Here is a 20176-nt window from a genome sequence, read left to right as displayed (position 1 = left end):
GAGGTGGTCTGACTCTTCTTGTCTTATTGTGAATGCTTTAGGAGCTGACTTGTGTGTGTGAACTAAGAAAGTCTACAATTATCCCAGTATGCATTTCAGATCACCCGGGACCCTGTGGTAGAATCTAATTAACTGCATGAGCTTGAATTTGGAACACTGCATACTGAGAAATCCTATTAGAAATTGTATCCATTACTGCCATATGCATTTTTCAAACATTGTGCATTTAGTTATGAATATATAACTGGTCATTCTATGAAGAATCAGTCAGTGCCTCACACATGACCTCAGCAATATCAGCTATTTTTTAAAATGTACAATAACTTTAGTGGATTCAACAAAGCCATGCAAGATTTTTAAATGCACAACATTTCGATGCACCCCCATGTAACTGAAGGGCCTACAACTTTGAAATATTCACAGTATTAAGGTAAAATGTAACCTTTTTATTAAATATGCTAAAGTTATATAATAAAATAATTTAGCTGATTCTGCAGGGGTCAGGTGGAAACTTTTTTCAGATTGGTTTGATTTCATATACAACAACTCATTATTTTTCTTCAGGCGATCAAAGCGAATCATGTATGGTAAGAATCCAGTCTCTAGCAACAGTGAACTGTACAGCCTCATTTGTACAAGACAGCAGCATTGTGTTTCTGTACAGACGGTTCTTTTTCAATGTCCTTCTTTAGCTGAAAGATAAAACCCAGTTCTTTCCACTTACTGATTCACTTAGCGTTTTTTTTTTTCCCAGTTTCACCATGTTGTTCAGCCAGACAGCAGTTACATCACTGCTCTGCACTTCCATCAAGGACAACATTTCTTCAACAGACTCAGCACTGCACAGTCTTATTAGTTGATTTAGGTTCTGTGGTAAAACACTGTTAAATTGTACACAGCTGATATTGTGAATACCTGTTTTGAAGCCTTGAGTTTGGAATCTGGCTGTCACCATTAGTCACTTTGAAACCGGAGGCACATCCTAAATCATACCCTGCTTTATTCAAGGAGATTTGAAACTAGCAATTGAGACCATAAACCCATCAGGAAAAGGCTTATAGAGGTAACAGATCAAGTGAGAAGTAGGATAATTTTAAAAAATATTTAATGCTTTGGCTTCCAAATGGTAAGCTAGCAGATTAGCCTGTAGTTGCAGCTTGCTAGCTCTTCTACCCCTATATGTTACATGACCCTGGTCTTGCAGGTCATAAAAGTTTGTCAGGGTAGTCATTTGTACAGTGAACACTGAAGCAGCGAGCTGACATGGTGCAACTGGAGGTTGTATAGAAGGTCAGAATGATACCGGAGTGTTGTCTTAATCTCCTCAATGAGGAGCCTTAATATCTTCCTTCTGGCTGAAGGTTTAAACCACCCAAACTCACTGATTTATTCAACAGAAGATGGTTTCAAGGCCTCAGTTATCCTCTGCCATTTATTTTTATGCTTCTCCACACATGATGATGTTTTTATGCTTTTAATTATGCATGCTGCTGCAAGGGAAGATTTCCTGTCAGCGACAATAAAAGCTCATTCAGACTGGTTGTTCATCATTTCTCTGTTTGCGGTGTGTGTAGCTAAGGCAGTTGGAGATGCAGTTGGAGCAGGAGTACGACGAGAAACAGATGGTGATTCATGAGAAGCACGACTTGGAAGGACTCATCGCAACCCTGTGCGATCAGGTATATTACATATATATTTAACTACTCAAATAAAGTCAGCCTCTAATTACAGATACGTGCTAGGCTTGCACTGTACATCTTCATGTTTTTCTTGTGTGTCTACTATCAGCTTTGGAACATTGTACATCAAGCCTGGCAATTACATTCAGCAATAAGGCTCGCTGCGATGTTGACAGAGGTCAATAGTTCAGTGATTTTGGAACAAAGTGGAGCATCAGTCCTGCTCTGAATAGAACTTTTAATGACACATGCAGATTGACATGTATACACACATAACATGTCAGCCCCTAACATGTCTCACTGGTGTCATCATTGTCCCGCATACATACTTCCATTAACTCCTCCAGTTTGCCTATGTAATAATACAAAATAAAGACTAATTTCTCACATGTTAGGACACATTTTCCATATACAGTATACAACAGTAGTGAGTACACACCTGTGCAATATTGAAACTGTATCACCTTACAGTAATCACATTACTTCTAAGTTGAATGTTAGAGTATTTGCTGTGATGTCAAATAATTAAAAGCTTAGATTCATTATATTTAAAATGCGGGATTCACAATAGAAACTCAGTACAAGAAAAGTCTGTACTGAGATTCATATCTTTAACTTTTGTGTACTACATATGTTCACCTTATTTCTGATGACAGACTCAATCCTTCTCAGCATGGAGGGTACCATATTTCTCGACAGATGTTGTGCAGTTCATCAGGGACTGTTTTTTCAGCTGCTCATTGCTGGACTGGTTGTGTTGGCAAGTCAGGCAACATACTTGTCCAGGGCATAATTTTCACTTTATTGTTAAGTGTGATTTTAGCAGTGTGCTTCAGATGGTTATCATCCTGGAATAATTCTCTTCTGCCAAGCTTCTGCAGACTGGAAGTCATCTTGTCACTGTATTTTCGTTTATGCACAGGCATTCATGGTGCATCTATAAACTTCACCTCCCTAGCACCTTTTACACTCATGCAGCCCCATATTATCGCACGTCCATCTCCGTGCTTTGCTGGCAGGACTATGCTTTTACTGTGGTAGTCCTGGTCAGGTTCACACCAAACATGTTGAACCCCATCCGAGCTGAACAAATATAGCTTGATCTCATCTGACCACAGAATGTGTTCCCAATATTTACCAGTCACGTTTAATGTTCTTTAGTAAAAAAAATGTTCTTGCTATTTTTTATAAAACAGCAAGCAAGGGTGTTTTTACATGGAATCTGTTCAGCAAAGTAGATATTCTGACCTGTCCTTCATATTAACTGAGCTGTTAAAGAAACTCTGATTTACATTCATAACCCCTGTGATATGTCTGAAGCACTTGTCTGTTTGTATTTAGAGCTAGATCGTGAGAGTAGCACTCTGTCCATGTAGTCGTTTTAGGAGGAAGACCAGCATGGCTCTGATTAGTAGTACTATAGTTGTTTTTATTTGGTCACTAATCTTCCTGTATCCTTGTCTGTCTTGGGCTCACAAGTCCCACAATCTGTCTTTCAGTTTCTCTGGTTATACTCCATGTAGAGCCATGATGCAGACATGCAGATAATCATAGCATAAGTCCAAAATTGAGAAAGTTCTGCTGTTCACCTCTCATTTTATAATCATGTTCATGCAGTTTGACTGATTAGAAATCACAACTATGAGAGTTTCTAGTCTTGGGGCCTGTATTAATTAATGATAAGAGGAAATATTGTACTTGCCAACTTAGAAATAACCCAATTATTGAGAAGAAATGCAGTTCAGAATCAATTGACCTTTAAATAATAATCCAAAGGAGTGTGTACTCACTGCTCTTGTAAATTGTATGTCACGCATTATGTCATACAGTATATGTGTTGTTTATACACACGTGGACAAAATTGTTGGTAACCCTCGCTTAACGAAAGAAAACCCCACAATGGTCACAGAAATAATTTGAATCTGACAAAAGTAATAATAATAAATAAAAATTCTATGAAAATTAACCAATGAAAATCAGACATTGCTTTTGAACTGTGGTTCAACAGAATTATTTTAAAAAATAAACTCATGAAGCAGGCCTGGACAAAAATGATGGTACCTCTAGAAAAGACTGAAAATAATGTGACCATAGGGACATGTTCAATCAAGGTGTGTCCTCTAATTAGCATCACAGGTGTCTACAAACTTGTAATCAGTCAGTCGTCCTATTTATAGGGTTACAGTAGTCACTGTGCTGTTTGGTGACATGGTGTGTACCACACTAAACATGGACCAGAGGAAGTGAAGGAGAGAGCTGTCTCAGGAGATTAGAAAGAAAATTATAGACAAGCATGTTAAAGGTAAAGGCTATAAGACCATCTCCAAGCAGCTTGATGTTCCTGTGACTACAGTTGCACATATTATTCAGAAATTTAAGATCCATGGGACTGTAGCCAACTTCCATGGATGTGGCTGCAGGAGGAAAATTGATGACAAATGGAAGAGACGGATAATACGAATGGTAACAAAAGAGGCCAGAACAACCTCTAAAGACATTAAAGGTGAACTCCAAAGTCAAGGTACATCAGTGTCAGATGGCACCATCCGTCGTTGTTTGAGCCAAAGTGGACTTCATGGGAGACGACCAAGGAGGACACCATTGTTGAAAACAAATCATAAAAAAGCCAGACTGGAATTTGCCAAACTGCATGTTGACAAGCCACAAAGCTTCTGGGGGAATGTCCTATGGACAGACGAGACAAAACTGGAACTTTTTAGCAAGTCATATCAGCTCTATGTTCACAGATGCAAAAATGAAGCATATCAAGAAAAGAACACTGTCCCTACTGTGAAACATGGAGGAGGCTCTGTTATGTTCTGGGGCTGCTTTGCTGCATCTGGTACAGGGTGTCTTGAATCTGTGCAGGTACAATGAAATCTCAAGACTATCAAGGTATTCTAGAGAGAAATGTGCTGCCCAGTGTCAGAAAGCTTGGTCTCAGTCGCAGGTCATGGGTCTTGCAAAAGGATAATGAGCCAAAACACACAGCTAAAAACACCCAAGAATGGCTAAGAGGAAAACATTGGACTCTTCTGAAGTGGCCTTCTATGAGCCCTGATCTAAATCCTATTGAACATCTGTGGAAGGAGCTGAAACATGCCATCTGGAGAAGGAACCCTTCAAACCTGAGACAACTGGAGCAGTCTGCTCATGAGGAGTGGACCAGAATACCTGCTGAGAGGTGCAGAAGTCTCACTGACAGTTACAGAAATGGTTTGATTGAAGTGATTGCCTCAAAAGGTTGTGCAACAAAATATTACGTTAAGGGTACCATCATTTTTGTCCAGGCCTGTTTCATGAGTTTATTTTTTAAAATAATTCCGTTAAACCACGGTTCAAAAGCAATATCTGATTTTCATTTGTTAATTTTTGTAGAATTTTTATTTATTATTACTCTTGTCAGATTCAAATTATTTCTGTGACCATTGTGGGTTTTTCTTTCATTAACCGAGGGATACCAACAATTTTGTCCAAATGTGTAAATCTATGGTGTTTGTACTACCAAGGAGAAACAATAGCATCCAATGTAGAAGCACAGTGGGCTCTGTGGACGATGACCTATGCCCTCCGTAGCTATAAAATTCTAACAAAGCACAACAGTTCTTATTTTCAGATGATTACATACAGATTAAAACGTAATTCAGATGGCTGCTTTCCTTTTTTTAAAAAAATAAAGATCCACCCTAAATCTTAGACACAGGACAAATCATTTTGTCAGAAGGGCACAGCTCTTTGCAGACGACTGTCATAGATCATTATCATTGTGGGATAATGTTCTCTAGATAAGTGGTTCCCAACCTGTCTGGCTTCGAGCCCCGTCTATAAGCTGCACCCCAGCGCCAGCCCCCCCCCCCCCCCCCCAAGGTACACTTCAAGACATAAGAGGGAAGTTATTGAATTGTATTACTAATAGAAAATTCCCTAAAATTATAAAAAATAATAATATTTTAGATCAAACCAAGAGTTGTACTATGACGAGGAGGAGAGAGTTTATGGCTGCAGTAAATTTGGTGACACTACAATGCATAAGAGTTAAGTTATTGATTTTTTTTTTTTTTTTTTACTATAAAAAGAATCCTTAAAATTATGAAACAAAATATTTTGTATCAAACCAAGCCTGACAGTTTTTTCATCCTTGAAAATTTCATGTGTCTATCTCCTGTACTTATGAAGTTATGAGGTTTTAAAATTATTGGGAAAAATAATGCAAAAATAAAAGGTGTGAAATTTTAACCACCTTCATGTACTTAAAGGCCTGTAACTGAAAATATTTATACTGTGAAGGTGGGAACTCTCCCCAGGTTTGGTTGATTTTATATGGAATGACCCATGCATGGTATTCAGTGTGTGTAACCCATAGTTTTAAATATTGTGACCATTGCTTTGTAAATTCCTACCATCCTACTTATGCTACAGTCATGCTTTTGATGGTGTCTTTCGTGGTAATGCTCCATGACAGGTTTTAATTCTATTACACAGTGAAAATTGAGCTAAAATCACAATATAATAAATGATGTTTTTCACTGCAGTATAAAGTCCTGCACATCTAACAAAAACAGCACAACCATGGCTAGAGGTAATAAGAAGAAATTTCGTCTGTGTAGTCTAACACAGTTAGAATGTAATGGTTTAAAAGAAGATAAGAGGTGAATTACCTGAAAAGCTGAAAAAGCCTCAGATCAACTTGTCCAAAATTTTTGTGGTGTTACCAATACTAGAAAAAATGGAGACTCCACATGCTATAAATATTTTACTACTTGCATTTTTACAATCTCTACAAACTGTTTCACACTGGTCTACACATCACTGAATGCTGAATGTATCGTCCAGCAACTTGCCGACATCTTGCTCTTCTGTACACCATTTTTGAGCCATGCTACAAATTTAATTGATGCAGTATTTTTAATTTTTCTCTCAGTCTCTCTTGTAATCTCCTCTCTTGTCTGTGGAAACACTGCCTGCAGTTAAAAACTGAATTTTTGACTGATGGTCAAAGCTGAGTCTGTCATGGGCAATGTGTTGTGCCGAGGAGCACAGAATTTTTATTTTTTGAAAGAATCTGGTGCAAGAATGTGGCTTTATTTTTGAGAATTTTTAAATGATCTGTGACGAATAAAGGTATTTCACTAAAATATCCCAATTTTAATCTGTTTTTTAAACCTGTTTTTACAATTTGTGACTGATAAACTGTGTGATTTGACAAGCCTGCCTGCAGGTTTTAGGTTCATACTACACAGTAAAATAACATGCTTTCTCTGTGAGACAAGAGACAACACAAAATCAATGAAGGTCGATATTGTGTGGGCATGAATGGTGAGAAATCCAGCAGCAATATGATTAAGAAAACAGTCCTACGCAGGACTCTATGCTATAGTACCTGTGTGTACAAAAATGCTTTGTTACTTTCTTGTTCTCCGTAGTCTTGTTTTCCTCCACTGCGTCTGCTTTTAAAGACCAGTCAAAACCAGCAGGAATTTTAATCTACCTGGTTTTCTACTATTACAAAAAAAACATGCTGTTTTAGGGGAAGAATGAATCTGAGGTGTCTGCTCTTGCAGGTGGGACACAGAGACTTCGATGTAGAGAAGAAACTGAGGAGAGACCTGAAGAGGACTCATGCCCTGCTGGCCGACACCCAGCTGCTACTTGCCACCATCGACAGCTCAGGGCAGAACTTGCCCAACGGCAGCAAAGAACAGATAGAACGGCTGCACTGCCAGGTACTCTCACCTGTACAAACACCTTTATATCCACACACCTCTGCAATGTCACCTTCTGCTCTGTGAGAAACAATCTGTGTCTCTAATTAGCTTGAGGAGAGTGAAGCAAGGCGGCTCGAGTCCGAGAGCGTTCAGACGACTCTGTCCCAGGAGCTGGAAAACACTCAGATTGAACTGGAAAATATCTGCAAGCAGAAGAGCATGGTGAGTATTTGTCTTTTTCGAGGTGCATCTGTAGACAGATGACTGATACCAAGAGAAGCTTGAACACAGGGCATGAGAGCTAAATTTATGGTTTGATGAACAATGATGAGAGAGACTATTTCCCACTGTCCTCAATACACCAAATGAAGTAAGGCCCTCCTAAAATTGCATCTGATATTTCAACATAATGACACATTTGAGACGGAAGCTATTTGTTATTAGTATTTGTAAGGGTCTGCTCGAGCTCTGTCAGGTTGCATGGGGATTACGACCAAACAGTACTTTTTAATTCCAGCCACTAATTCTCAATAGAATTGAGGTCTGGGCTCTGACTAGCCCACTTCAGAATATTCAACTTCTAGTCCTTAAACCATTGCTGTGTATCTTTGGCTTTACACTTCGTCTTGCTGGAAAATAAATCTCTTTAAATGCAGTTCTTTTGCAGACTGCATCAGGTTGTCCTCCACGATTTTTCTATATTTTACTGCATTACCTTTATTTGTCCTCCAGACTGCAGAGGAGCAGCACCACATCATGATGCTGCCACCACCATGCTTCATGGTGGACATGGTGTGTTTGTGTGCAGTGTTGGGGACCACCAAACATAGTCTCTAGTTTGATGGCCAAAAAGCTCAAATTTGTTCTCATGAGACCAAAGAACGTTGTTCCTGTTGACTTCATAGTTTTCCACATGCCTTCTCCCAAACTCTAGGTCAGATTTATTGAGCTTTGTCTTTGTCACTCTCAGTTGTTGTATGAACAGTCTCTCCCGTCTCAGCTGCTTCAACTTGTAACTACTTCAGATGAGTCATAGGTAATTTGGTGGCTTCCTTTCTAGTCTCTTTCTTGCACAGTTACTCAGTTTTTGCTTAGTCTGCTTTAGGGAGATTTGTGCCATATTACTTCCATGGCTTAGTGATGGATTTTTAACTGTACTTCAAGAAGTATTCAGTGACTTGAAAAATGTTTTGAGTTATCCCCCCATTATGCTTTTCACTAGCCTAGTCACAGAGCTATTTGGAGTGTTCTGTTGTCTTCATGGTGTAGTTTTAGCCAGGAGTACTGATTCTCCTGTAACTGGACCTTCCAGATACAAGTGTGTCTATGCTAAAGTCACTTGAGGCACATTCATTGCACTCATATAATCTCCATTTCACTAACTGTGTGACTTGTAGAACCACCTGTTGTACAAGTCACACAGCCTGCAGCTGTATTAAATTAGGTGAGTCACTTAAAATGGAGGTCAATACTTATGCAATCACTTACTTCACATTAGATATTTTAAAATAATTTAGTCTAAATTGATTGAGTTTTAAAAAAAATTTAAATGTAAATTCTTGTGATAAAAAGCTAAATTAAATTGACTATGATTCACTGATGTAAAGCAATAAAATTGAAAAACTTCTAAAGGGCATTGAATACTTTTTATAGGCACTGTACATATATTATATTTGGTTATATACATTTAACCACAATAATAAAACCCAAACCACAGCATAAAAGAAATAAAGTGTGCAAAGAGTTATGCTTATACCCTGAGTCACAGAAACTCTCAGTATCACTTTTCTATGTGTCTTTACCTTGCTTTTAATAAAATTTGTATTAAAATCTTTTCTAATAAAAGATTGTTATTTTTCATCAGAATTTTGGCAGTCAAGAACATTGTTTAGGTAACTAAGAATGTCAAAATGAAGAATACATGCACATAAGGATCCTTACCTCTTTGTTTTTGTGAATCCAGGTGGACGAGCAGTTGGCCCTGTTGCAGCACGAGAAGGTTGACCTGCTGAAGAGGCTCGAGGAGGACCAGGAAGACCTAAACGAACTTATGAAAAAACACAAAGCACTCATTGCACAGGTGCTGCTTTGCACTTCATAGCTTGTCTTTAAGCCCCGTTAAATACTTAATCATCCCATATCATTTCTTCCTCCTTAGTCCTCCAGTGACATCTCTCAGATCAGAGAGCTGCAGGCTGAACTCGAGGAGGTGAAGAAACAGAGACACTCTCTGCAAGAAGAGGTAACCTGTGTTTGACAATCAGAAAGTATATGTCACACTGAGAGGTTTATAAACCAAATTTGCTGTTTGAACTGGCTGAGAAGAGACTGTAATGGATTTTTGGATCATTTAACCTCCTTGTTACAGATCTTAATATAACTGCAAGCTTTCAGGTGGAGCACTGATATATCTGTGCATAATTTGGTCCTCCAAATGCTTTTGGCTCACTCCTCTCTCCACCTACTCATTATGCAGCTCCAGCAGAGCGTGTCCAGGGTGCAGTTCCTGGAGTCGTCCACTGTGGGGCGTAGCATTGTCAGTAAACAGGAGGCCCGTGTATGTGACCTGGAAAACAAATTAGAGTTTCAGAGAGGGCAAGTCAAGAGGTTTGAGGTGAGATCAGATAATTCTTATCCAATTTAAACACATAATTATTAACATGTGTGTTATTGTAGTCCCTTAATGGCTTCATTGCCACTTCTGTGTCATTTGCAGGTGCTGGTGCTGCGTTTAAGGGACAGCGTGGTTCGTCTGGGAGAGGAGCTAGAGCAGAGCGCTCAGGCTGAAGCTCGAGAAAAAGAGAACGCCCGCTACTACCAGCAGCGCCTGCAGGACATGAGGCTGGAGATGGACGAGCTGACCCAGAGAGAGCAGGACAGCAGCCGCAGACGCATGGAGCTGGTAATGCATTCAAACAACTGCTGCATGCAGCTTCACAGTAGTCCAACCATAAATAAGGTTACCAGTTTATTTATTTATTTTTTAACCTTTATTTAACCAGATAGAACCCAGTGAGATCAGGATGTCTTTCACAAGGGTGACCTGGCCAAGAGGTCAGCAGCCCACGTCAAAAAACAATTACAAGGAGGCGATAGTGTAATACCAGTATAAACCAGATGTGGTTTCTATCTCAATACATTTAAGCCCAAAACCTGTCTATGCACATCGTAGTGAAAATCTGTTGACAAACAATACAATTCAGTAGATGTCTTTCCGGTGTTGTACTTACACAATTACAAATGGACTTATGAGCATATAAAGATCTGAGATTGCCACAGCAAAAAAGATTACAATACAACACTTGTTCTATACTTTCTGTCAAGGGGAGAACTGTCTCTCTTATTTTTGTCATGACTGAGAGAGACTTGTGCACTGTGGCTGCACACAAGATGGGGATAGGCTATGAAGCCATATCCAAGCCAAATATTGACTTGTGTAGAATTTTTGTTTGACCAGTCGGTTTCTTCTGGCTAGAAGTGACAACAGCACACATGTGACAATAGACTGTAAGGCAGGTGTGTCAAACTACTTTTAGTTCAGGGGCCACATGCAGTCCAATTTGATCTCAAGTGGTCTGGACCAGTAAAATCATAACATAATAACCTATAAATCACCACGACTCCAAATTTCTTCCTTTGTTTTAGTGCAAAAAAGTAAATTCTGAAAATGTTCACATTTAATGAACTATCTTTTTATAAAACATTATGAAAAACCAGAAATTTCCCAAGAAAAATAATTTAATAAAAAGTTCAGTTTCAACAATATTATGCATCAGTTTATCATTTCCACGTGTGCATTACAACTTACAGATCACAGTGTGTCTACAAAAGCACAAAACATTTAGTCACAGGTATCCTGAACTGAATGATATAGTATTTTACTTGATGATCAAAACAACTTGTCAAGGTTTAGAAATTATTTAAAATTTCCAGTTTTACAAATTTACATTTTGCATTTAGTGTCTGCTTTGTAATTTTTACGCTTTCCAAAGTCATCCCACTGGCCAGATTGGACCCTCTGACCGGCCAGTTTTGGCCTGCGGGCCACATGTTTGACACCCCTGCTTTAAGGTATTGTGTTAGAGATGGAAACATAAATTTAAAAATATTTCTAGGTTTGTTTTTTTTTGCTGAGCTTTTATTGCTTTACAGAATCGGTGGCAAATCTTTATTTTTTTTTTGGAGAAATGTTTAAAGTAGATTAAAGTTAAGGAACTGTCTTGATTTTAAGCTTAGATTTGGTTAATTTTCCACACAGAAACACACATCACACTTGATTATTTTAAGCACCATCAGAAAGTTGAAGCTCAGATCAGAGTCTTTCTGGTTGTACAGTTTATTCCTCTCATAAATGGTCCAATTGTGGAGATTTTTTAAACATGACTTTCAAACCCAGAAGCAGGGCAGCACACATGCTGCTACAATAGATGCAATAGTTTGGTCCAAATTTCTGCTCGTGTGAATCGTTGAATGAGTAGATGATGGATTGATCTCCAGAACACAAAAAGTTAAAGATGAAACCTTTCAATATTTTAAATATGGTTCATGTTTTGTTTTTGTTTTTGACTGAATGAAGGAAAGGAGCACCATGCAAAAGCTTGGACTGCCAAATGATTTTAACCAAGGTGTCAGTACCGATTAGTTACGCAAGTCACTGCTTTCCAATAACACTTTTAACAATAGCACTAAGATTGTAGGAATATGAAATAAGATTAACATTACAAATTTGCCTTACAAGTTAAAATATTACAGTTAATTAAGCTATGGTAATATATACTACCGTATACCAAATCACCTACCTAATCGAAAATCATTAGCTTGTTGTAATTAGAAAATGATTTTCACACATAAGGAATCACACTGAAAAATGAGACCTTCATTTACTATTCCTTGTTTTGACCAGGCACCTGTCCTACATGGTGATGTTACCCATGAAAGTTTACCCAAAATGCACTTTTAAAGTATTCTTCTTACCAATGCTTGATTCTACTACTGTCATAGGCATTATACTGGTTCAGTTTTGCTATTGAAACTGTTATATGGATATAGAAACAATCCTGCTGGATAAAAATTAGATTTTAGCTTTAGACTGACACTGTGTGTCTATGTACATACACTATATTGCCAAAAGTATTCGCTCACCCATCCAAATAATCAGAATCAGGTGTTCCAATCACTTCCATGGCCACAGGTGTATAAAATCAAGCACCTAGGCTGCAGACTGCTTTTACAAACATTTGTGAAAGAATGGGTCACTCTCAGGAGCTCAGTGAATTCCAGCGTGGAACTGTGATAGGATGCCACCTGTGCAACAAATCCAGTCGTGACATTTCCTCACTCATAAATATTCCACAGTCAACTGTCAGCTGTATTATAAGAAAGCGGACTTGTGTGGGAACGATAGCAACTCAGCCACCAAGTGGTAGGCCACGTAAACTGATGGAGCAGGGTCAGCGGATGCTGAGGTGCATAGTGCCAAGAGGTTACCAACTTTCTGCAGAGTCAATCACTACAGACCTTCAAACTTCATGTGGCCTTCAGATTAGCTCAAGAACAGTGCTTCAGCAGAGAGCTTCATGGAATGGGTTTCCATGGCCGAGCAGCTGCATCCAAGAAATACATCACCAAGTGCAATGCAAAGCATCAGATGCAGTGGTGTAAAGCACACTGCCACTGGACTCTAGAGCAGTGGAGACACGTTCTCTGGAGTGACCAATCATGCTTCTACATCTGGCAATCTGATGGACGAGTCTGGGTTTGGCGGTTCCCGGGAGAACCATACTTGTGGGACTGCATTGTGCCAAGTGTAAAGTTTGGTGGAGGGGGGATTATGGTGTGGGGTTGTTTTTCAGGAGCTGGGCTTGGCCCCTTAGTTCCAGTGAAAGGAACTCTGAATGCTTCAGCATACCAAGACATTTTGGACAATTCCATGCTCCCAACTTTGTGGGAACAGTTTGGAGCTGGTCCCTTCCTCTTCCAACATGACTGTGCACCAGTGCACAAAGCAAGGTCCATAAAGACATGGATGACAGAGTCTGGTGTGGATGAACTTGACTGGCCTGCAGAGTCCTGACCTCAACCCGATAGAACACCTTTGGAGTGAATTAGAGCAGAGACTGAGAGCCAGACCTTCTGGTCCAACATCAGTGTGTGACCTCACAAATGTGCTTCTGGAAGAATGGTCAAAAATTCCCATAAACACACTCCTAAACCTTGTGGACAGCCTTCCCAGAAGAGTTGAAGCTGTTATAGCTGCAAAGGGTGGACCGATGTCCTATTGAACCCTATGGATTAGGAATGGGATGTCACTTACGTTCATATGCGAGTCAAGGCAGGAGAGCGAATACTTTTGACAATATAGTGTATGAAATTAAGAGGGTTAAAAAATGTGGGAAAAAGGGAAACAGTAACGCAAATTTAGAAAGCATAGAATTTGGACCTACCCCAATGTGCTTCAGGGGCCTGTAACTCTGAAAATATCCATAGTATGAAGGTAGCATTTTGCATGGCTTCATTAAATAACCAAAAGTTATTGTAGATAAAAATTCCGCCAAAGGGGTCACTTGAGAACTTTTTTCAGATTCATTAGATTTTTTTTATCGCACAACCCTACACTAAATGACTTCACTAATTTTAAAATCATTTGCCAGTTGTAATTTTAGGGCTTTGACTTGTTCATTGTTAGAAACCTTTACAGCTTCATAAAAATCGACTCCTCAAAGCTTATCCCAACAATCAGCACCTGCCAGTATTCTGAACATTAAAATGACTGATGTCCACAAAGCAGAAGAGGCTGTAAAAAGACAGCAGAGTGATTTCAGAAAGCTGTTTGCTCAGTTCCTCAGTCAAGAAATAACAGTTAATGTGTCATGGGGTTCAGTGGGAGCTCAGGCGCAGGAAATGAACAGACGGGGTTGAATGCAACTCTGATTTATTTACGAGGGTAGCGAAAGAAGGTGACTATGACAGAAGTCTTCACAACAATGGTGTTTCCTTAACAAGAGCTATAATTAAGACCAAACTAAACACGAGTAATACTAGGAATGCTCTGGAGTACTGAAACTAAAACATGAAGCTATCCTTACAATGGTAGCGAGAGGTAACTACAACTGAAGTCTTCTCAAACACAGTGTTTCCTTAACAAGAGCTATAACTAAGACCACACTAAACTCACGAAATAAACTGGGAGTGTTCAGAACTGGATCTCAGCGGTGACAGCCAGGGTTTGGAGCAGCAACAGGTGAGTGGGGAAGGGCAACAGAAGGGGGGAGTCGGCTCAGGTGAGTGTTTCCTTTGCTTGGAGGGTCCAGTGCTGACGGCACACGCGGCAGGAACGGGTGGGTCCAGAAGGAACATGACTGACTTTCTTTCTTTTTACGCTCCGGCCATGAGAGCTGGGTTGTGTCTGGTTTTATAGTGACTGGCTGAGGCTTGATTGGTTGCACCCGCTGAGCTGGGTGATTATGGCTGATGGGAAACACCTATTGCTCCTAGTGCTGCTGGGCTGCCTTAACAGGGAAGAGGAAGGAGAGGGGAGGGCACTAACTCGGCCTGGCAGCAGCCAGCCTGACATAATGGAAATGGTAGAGGTCAAACTGAGGTCAGGGAGACAACTTTCCGAGCTTGTAGGGTTGTTAGAAAAGCAAATCAAAATCTCTGTTTGACTGCAAAAGAACTTCAGGAAGATTGATCAGATTGTGGAGTGGATCTGCTCTGTTCTACAAGGCAGCTACACAAATCTGACCCAAAGACAGTGCTGAAGACTAACAACATCAAACTTGAAGTTTCTGGCTGCAGCAAGCAAAACTTGGAGGAAGTAAGGTGCAGAGTTTCATGAAAAGAGCATGTCTACCTGGTAAGCAGCAGAAAAAAAGAGCACTGCTTTGACAACGATGTCATTGTCCCAAAGACATCTCAAAATCCACATTAGATGACCCCAAGAGGAGGAAACTGAAGGTTTTAACCTCACAGTCCTTCAACCTGGACATCATGGAAAAGGTGTTGATGGACCTCAAAGAGCAGCAGAACAGTCCGAGAAACTGACACAATTAGATGCCTTTTGCTGGAGGAACTGAAAGACTTTGATCTACAACAAAAAGCCTTTACAAGCTTTGATATTTGCCCAGGGGGCTACAGCTAGGTACTGACCAGCCAGGGTGCCCAAACTTCTGCTTCAAACCCTTTCCCTTTTTTGTTATTTTGAAACTGTAAAAGATGGAAATAAAAAAGTAATGTTGTTTAAAATATTATAGAAATGTTTCAGCTTTAACTTTGTGCCTTTTGGAAATCACGTCATCATTTACTCATTGAACTGTTTGCAGTAGCAGAAATTTGAACGCAAACTTTTGCATGCCACTGTAAATACAAACCCCCACAGGCCGTTACGCATATCTGAGCTGTGCGGCAACATTTTAGAGAGGGGCTGGGACTTAAAAAGCCCTGGCAAGAAGCATATCCTCTAGGCTATGATTTAAAGTGCAGCACACTTCCAGAACAGTCACTTCACGGCTGTTCTCATTAACAAAAACAACAGCTGGTCTATTATCTGGAACATTTGAAAAACATCACTTTCATTACTGCAGAGTGAGATCATAGCAGCACCGACAGCGTGAGGGAGGGCTTCTGTACACTCAGGATAAACATGCAAACACAGAAACAATCATATAGTATGGCTAATTTGAGAATGCATTTTCTATTCTTATATGATATATATTACCCAAGTCATCACTAAGCAACAAAAAAAGAATAAAAGAAACAGGTCACAGCAAACAAATCAGGCCAAAATACACTTATTAATTAAATAACTGCCCTTTTTTCAATCAGATGAGATAATAGGACAGATATCTTTGCCAAATTTCTGGTTCTTTGTGACACATTTAAAATAAGTTTATGTTGACCTCTAAGTTCAAAGAGTATTTTAACAATTTCAATGTCATTAATGTTGAGGGGATTAATTTTCTAGCATAAACGATTTGTATTTAGTAAGGTAGTAGCCTAGATGAGTTCAGACATTCAGGCTGGTCTTAAACAAGTCATCAAAAATAATGATGGCCAACAGTAATATGAATCAGCCTGTGGTCAACAGACAATGATCTGCTGGTGGTGTCTGTAGTGTTAACAAAAGTGCAATATTAACCTCAGAAATGCAACTTAGTAGAAAGACAGATGCAGTTATAGATATTTGACTTCATACCTTTTAAATTTGTTTCCATGCATCCTCTGCTCTGTGTTCTGTCTGAATTTCCAATAACTACTATCACTAAGAATTTTCTATGATGTATTCACTGAAACCCGTGCATTTTTGTCGCAAAAACAATTGTGCATTTTGTTTTTGTTTTTTTTTTTTAAAAATAGATTTATTTATGGTCTTCTGGAAATATGACAATCTGCTGGATCAAAAATATACACTACCATTCAGAAGTTTGGGGTCACTAAGATGTGTCCTTATTTTTAAAAGAAAAGCATTTTTTTTCAATGAAGATGACATTAAATGAATCAGAAATACAGTGTAGACATTGTTAATGTGGTAAATGACTATTCTAGCTGGAAACGGCTTATTTTTAATGGAATACCTGCATAGGGATACAGAGGAACATTTCCAGCAACCATCACTCCTGTGTTCTAATGCTACTTTGTGTTAGCTAATGGTGTTGAAAGGCTAATTGATGATTAGAAAACCCTTGTGCAATTATGTTAGCACATGAATGAATGTGTGAGTTTTCATGGATCACATGAAATTGTCTGGGTGACCCCAAACTTTCGAATGGTAGTGTATATACAGAAATGTGAATATTTTGTTAAACGTCTTTTGGTGTCTGTCCACAAACTTCTGGCTGTACCTTTAACTAGTCCTCATGATAGAATTGGGGCAGTTAAACTAATTTGATTGGCTTTCTGGCATAGACTTGGCTTTTTATTACAGGTTCTTGATGGGGTTAAAGAATCTGCAAGAAAGAGGAGATCAGTCTAAACTCTTAATTCTGGCCTAATTTGTTCATTTTTTCACCACTTTTAATGTGTTTGAGGTCATGGTCTTGTAACATCCAACTGCATCCAAGACCTAACCTTCTGACTGATAATTTTAGGTTTTCCTGAAGAATGTGGAGGTAATCCTCATTCTGCATTATTCCATTGACTTTGTGTAAAGCACCAGTTCCACTGGCACCCAAAACAGCCCCGGAGCATAATACTACTTTCACCATGCTTGACAGTAGGTTTGGTGTTCTTGGGATTTCGGGCCTCACCTTCTCTCCGTCAAACATCTTTTGGGTCTTTGTGGCCAAAAGGTTCAGTTTCCATTTCATCTGAGAGCAGAAGTTTCCTCTTTGTCTTTGTCCATGTGATCAGCAGCAAACTTCAGTCAAGCTTTACGGTTGAGTTTCTGGAAGAAGGGCTTCTTTCTTTCACAGCAACCTCTCAGTCATTGGTAATGTAAAGTAAGCTTAACTGTGGACACTGACGCCTGTGTTCCAGCAGCTTCTAATTCATTGCTAATCTGCTTTTTGGTGATTCTGAGTTGACTCTTTACCACCCTGATGACTTGTCTCTCAGCAGCAGTAGATACATTGTGGCCAGGATCAGTACAGCGAGTGTGTCGCTGATGCATGGTGGTCAGGCAGCAGCGGCTTGGGGAAGGCAGGTAGGAGACAGGTCAGGGATCAGCAGAGAAACAGTGTTTCAATGTCTGTGGTCTGGCGGAGACTGCAGGAATGAACCGGGCTTTTATGGAACAAGGTGATTGTGAGCAGATGAGCTGATCCCCACAGCTGTCTCCACTTGTTAAAGTCAATGATTTTCTTTTTCAGATCTTTGCTGAGCTTCTCAGGCTTTCCCACTGTAGTGTTTGTGGCTGAGTCTAATGAGTGTATCAGTTTATTTAAATGGGCTCAGAGGAGTAGGCAGCTGTAGTCAAACATAATCATTGACGACAAGTTAAGAGCTCATGGATGGAGATGATGGATAGATAGACACACTAATAACTTTAAATTGTATTTAATTCAATTCAATTTTATTTATATAGCGCCAATTAGAGTCAAATTGTCTCAAGATGCTTTACAGAACCCATATGCCTGAACCACCAGAGCAAGCCCTAAGGCGACAGTGGCAAGGAAAACACCCTTTTAACAGGGAAAAAACCTTGAGCAGAACCCGGCTCTTTATGTGGGGGGACCCATCTGCCTGCTGGCCGGACGGGTTGAGAAGGACAGAAGAGGTAGAGATAGAGGGGTAGAAAGGGGGGGGGGATGGGGGGGGGGGGGGGGGGGGGGGGATGGGGGAAGAGAGGGGTGGGGAACAAGGAACATATAACACACAATTTGATACATGTATGATAAGACAGATGACACATACAAAGTACAAGCTAACATGGAAACTGATTGATGGTTTACTGTTATGGTGTACGGCTCTGGCATTAAATATACTACATATATAGCTGGTAGTAAAATTCAAACAGTATGTAGATTAGCATATCAAGTATAGTAAGGGCAATGTGGAGTAGACTGGTGGAAATGAGCAGTAGGAAGCAGGGGGCTAGAGGAAGGTCAGCAGCAGCATCCCACAGTGGACATGATGGAGACTAAGCCAGTTGGTGGGACAGCAACCACAGATCTGAAGCATCCAGCTCTGGGACCAGGGACACTCGGAGAAAGGACACTGAGAGAAACAAAGTGAGTGTAATGCAATAACAGTATATATATTCAATATAAAGGTAGATAGAGAAGGGCTCAGTGCATCAAGAGAGGTCCCCCAGCAGCCTAGGCCTATAGTAGCATAACTAGGGGCAGAACTAAGGGACGTCGAAAGAGGAAGTCAGTTGTGCAAATGAAGACACCAGCTGACCGCCCTAACTATAAGATTTGTCAAAAAGGAAGGTTTTAAGCCTGGTCTTAAGAATAGAGAGGGTGTCCGCCTCCCGAACCCAAACTGGGAGCTGGTTCCACAGGAGAGGCGCCTGATAACTGAAGGCTCTGCCTCCCATTCTACTTTTAGAGATTCTAGGAACAACAAGTAAGCCTGCAGTCTGAGAGCGAAGAGTTCTGCTAGGATAATGTGGTACTATCAGGTCTTTAAGATATGATGGATATCAGTTGTTAAGAGCTTTATATGTCAGAAGAAGGATTTTGAATTCTATTCTAGATTTAACAGGAAGCCAATGAAGAGAAACCAATATAGGAGAAATATGATCTCTCTTGCTAACTCCCGTCAGTACTCTGGCTGCAGCGTTTTGGATCAGCTGTAGATGTTTCAGAGAGCTATTGGGACAACTTGATAATAGGGAATTGCAATAGTCAAGCCTGGAAGTAACAGATGCATGGACTAGTTTTTCTGCATCACTCTGAGACAGGATGTTCCTGATTTTCACAATATTTCTCAGGTGGAAAAAGGAAGTCCTACAGATTTGTTTTATGTGCAAGTTAAAGGACATGTCCTGGTCAAAGATAACACCGAGGTTCCTCACAGTAGTACTGGAGGCCAATGTAATGCCATCCAGAGTAACTATATGCTTTGAAAGCAATTCTCTAAGATGTTTGGGGCCAAATACAATGACTTCAGTCTTGTCTGAATTTAGTAGTAGGAAATTACAGGTCATCCAGGTCTTTATGTCCTTAAGACAATCTTGCAGTCTGGCTAGTTTAAAGTTGAGATCTTATGGAAATGGATAAATATATAAATATGGAGGTTAACCTTCCTAATACAGAAATTATAATCCCACAAAACTATACATTTAAACCCAAAGATTCCCTGGATTCTTTCTCTGGATTCTTTTTCTGAACAGATTTGAGTGTTCTTGGG

General features: G+C 39.8%; 1 protein-coding gene across 3 annotated transcripts in view; it reads left to right on the top strand.

Annotated features, from left to right (window-relative positions):
- Window positions 1-20176, top strand: part of LOC111566120 (unconventional myosin-XVIIIb) — a 113841-nt gene that overhangs the window by 77557 nt on the left and 16108 nt on the right. For all 3 annotated transcript variants that reach the window (XM_023266536.3, XM_023266535.3, XM_055019087.1), the window contains exons 33-39: window positions 1575-1679; window positions 7241-7402; window positions 7493-7606; window positions 9348-9464; window positions 9543-9626; window positions 9861-9998; window positions 10101-10286. In XM_023266536.3, coding sequence (XP_023122304.2) covers window positions 1575-1679; window positions 7241-7402; window positions 7493-7606; window positions 9348-9464; window positions 9543-9626; window positions 9861-9998; window positions 10101-10286 — 906 coding nt within the window. The remainder of the gene's footprint in view (window positions 1-1574; window positions 1680-7240; window positions 7403-7492; window positions 7607-9347; window positions 9465-9542; window positions 9627-9860; window positions 9999-10100; window positions 10287-20176) is intronic.

Source organism: Amphiprion ocellaris, chromosome 17, assembly GCF_022539595.1.
Source record: "Amphiprion ocellaris isolate individual 3 ecotype Okinawa chromosome 17, ASM2253959v1, whole genome shotgun sequence".
NCBI classification, from domain to species: Eukaryota; Metazoa; Chordata; class Actinopteri; family Pomacentridae; genus Amphiprion; species Amphiprion ocellaris.
This window is presented reverse-complemented; position numbering and strand designations above follow the sequence as displayed.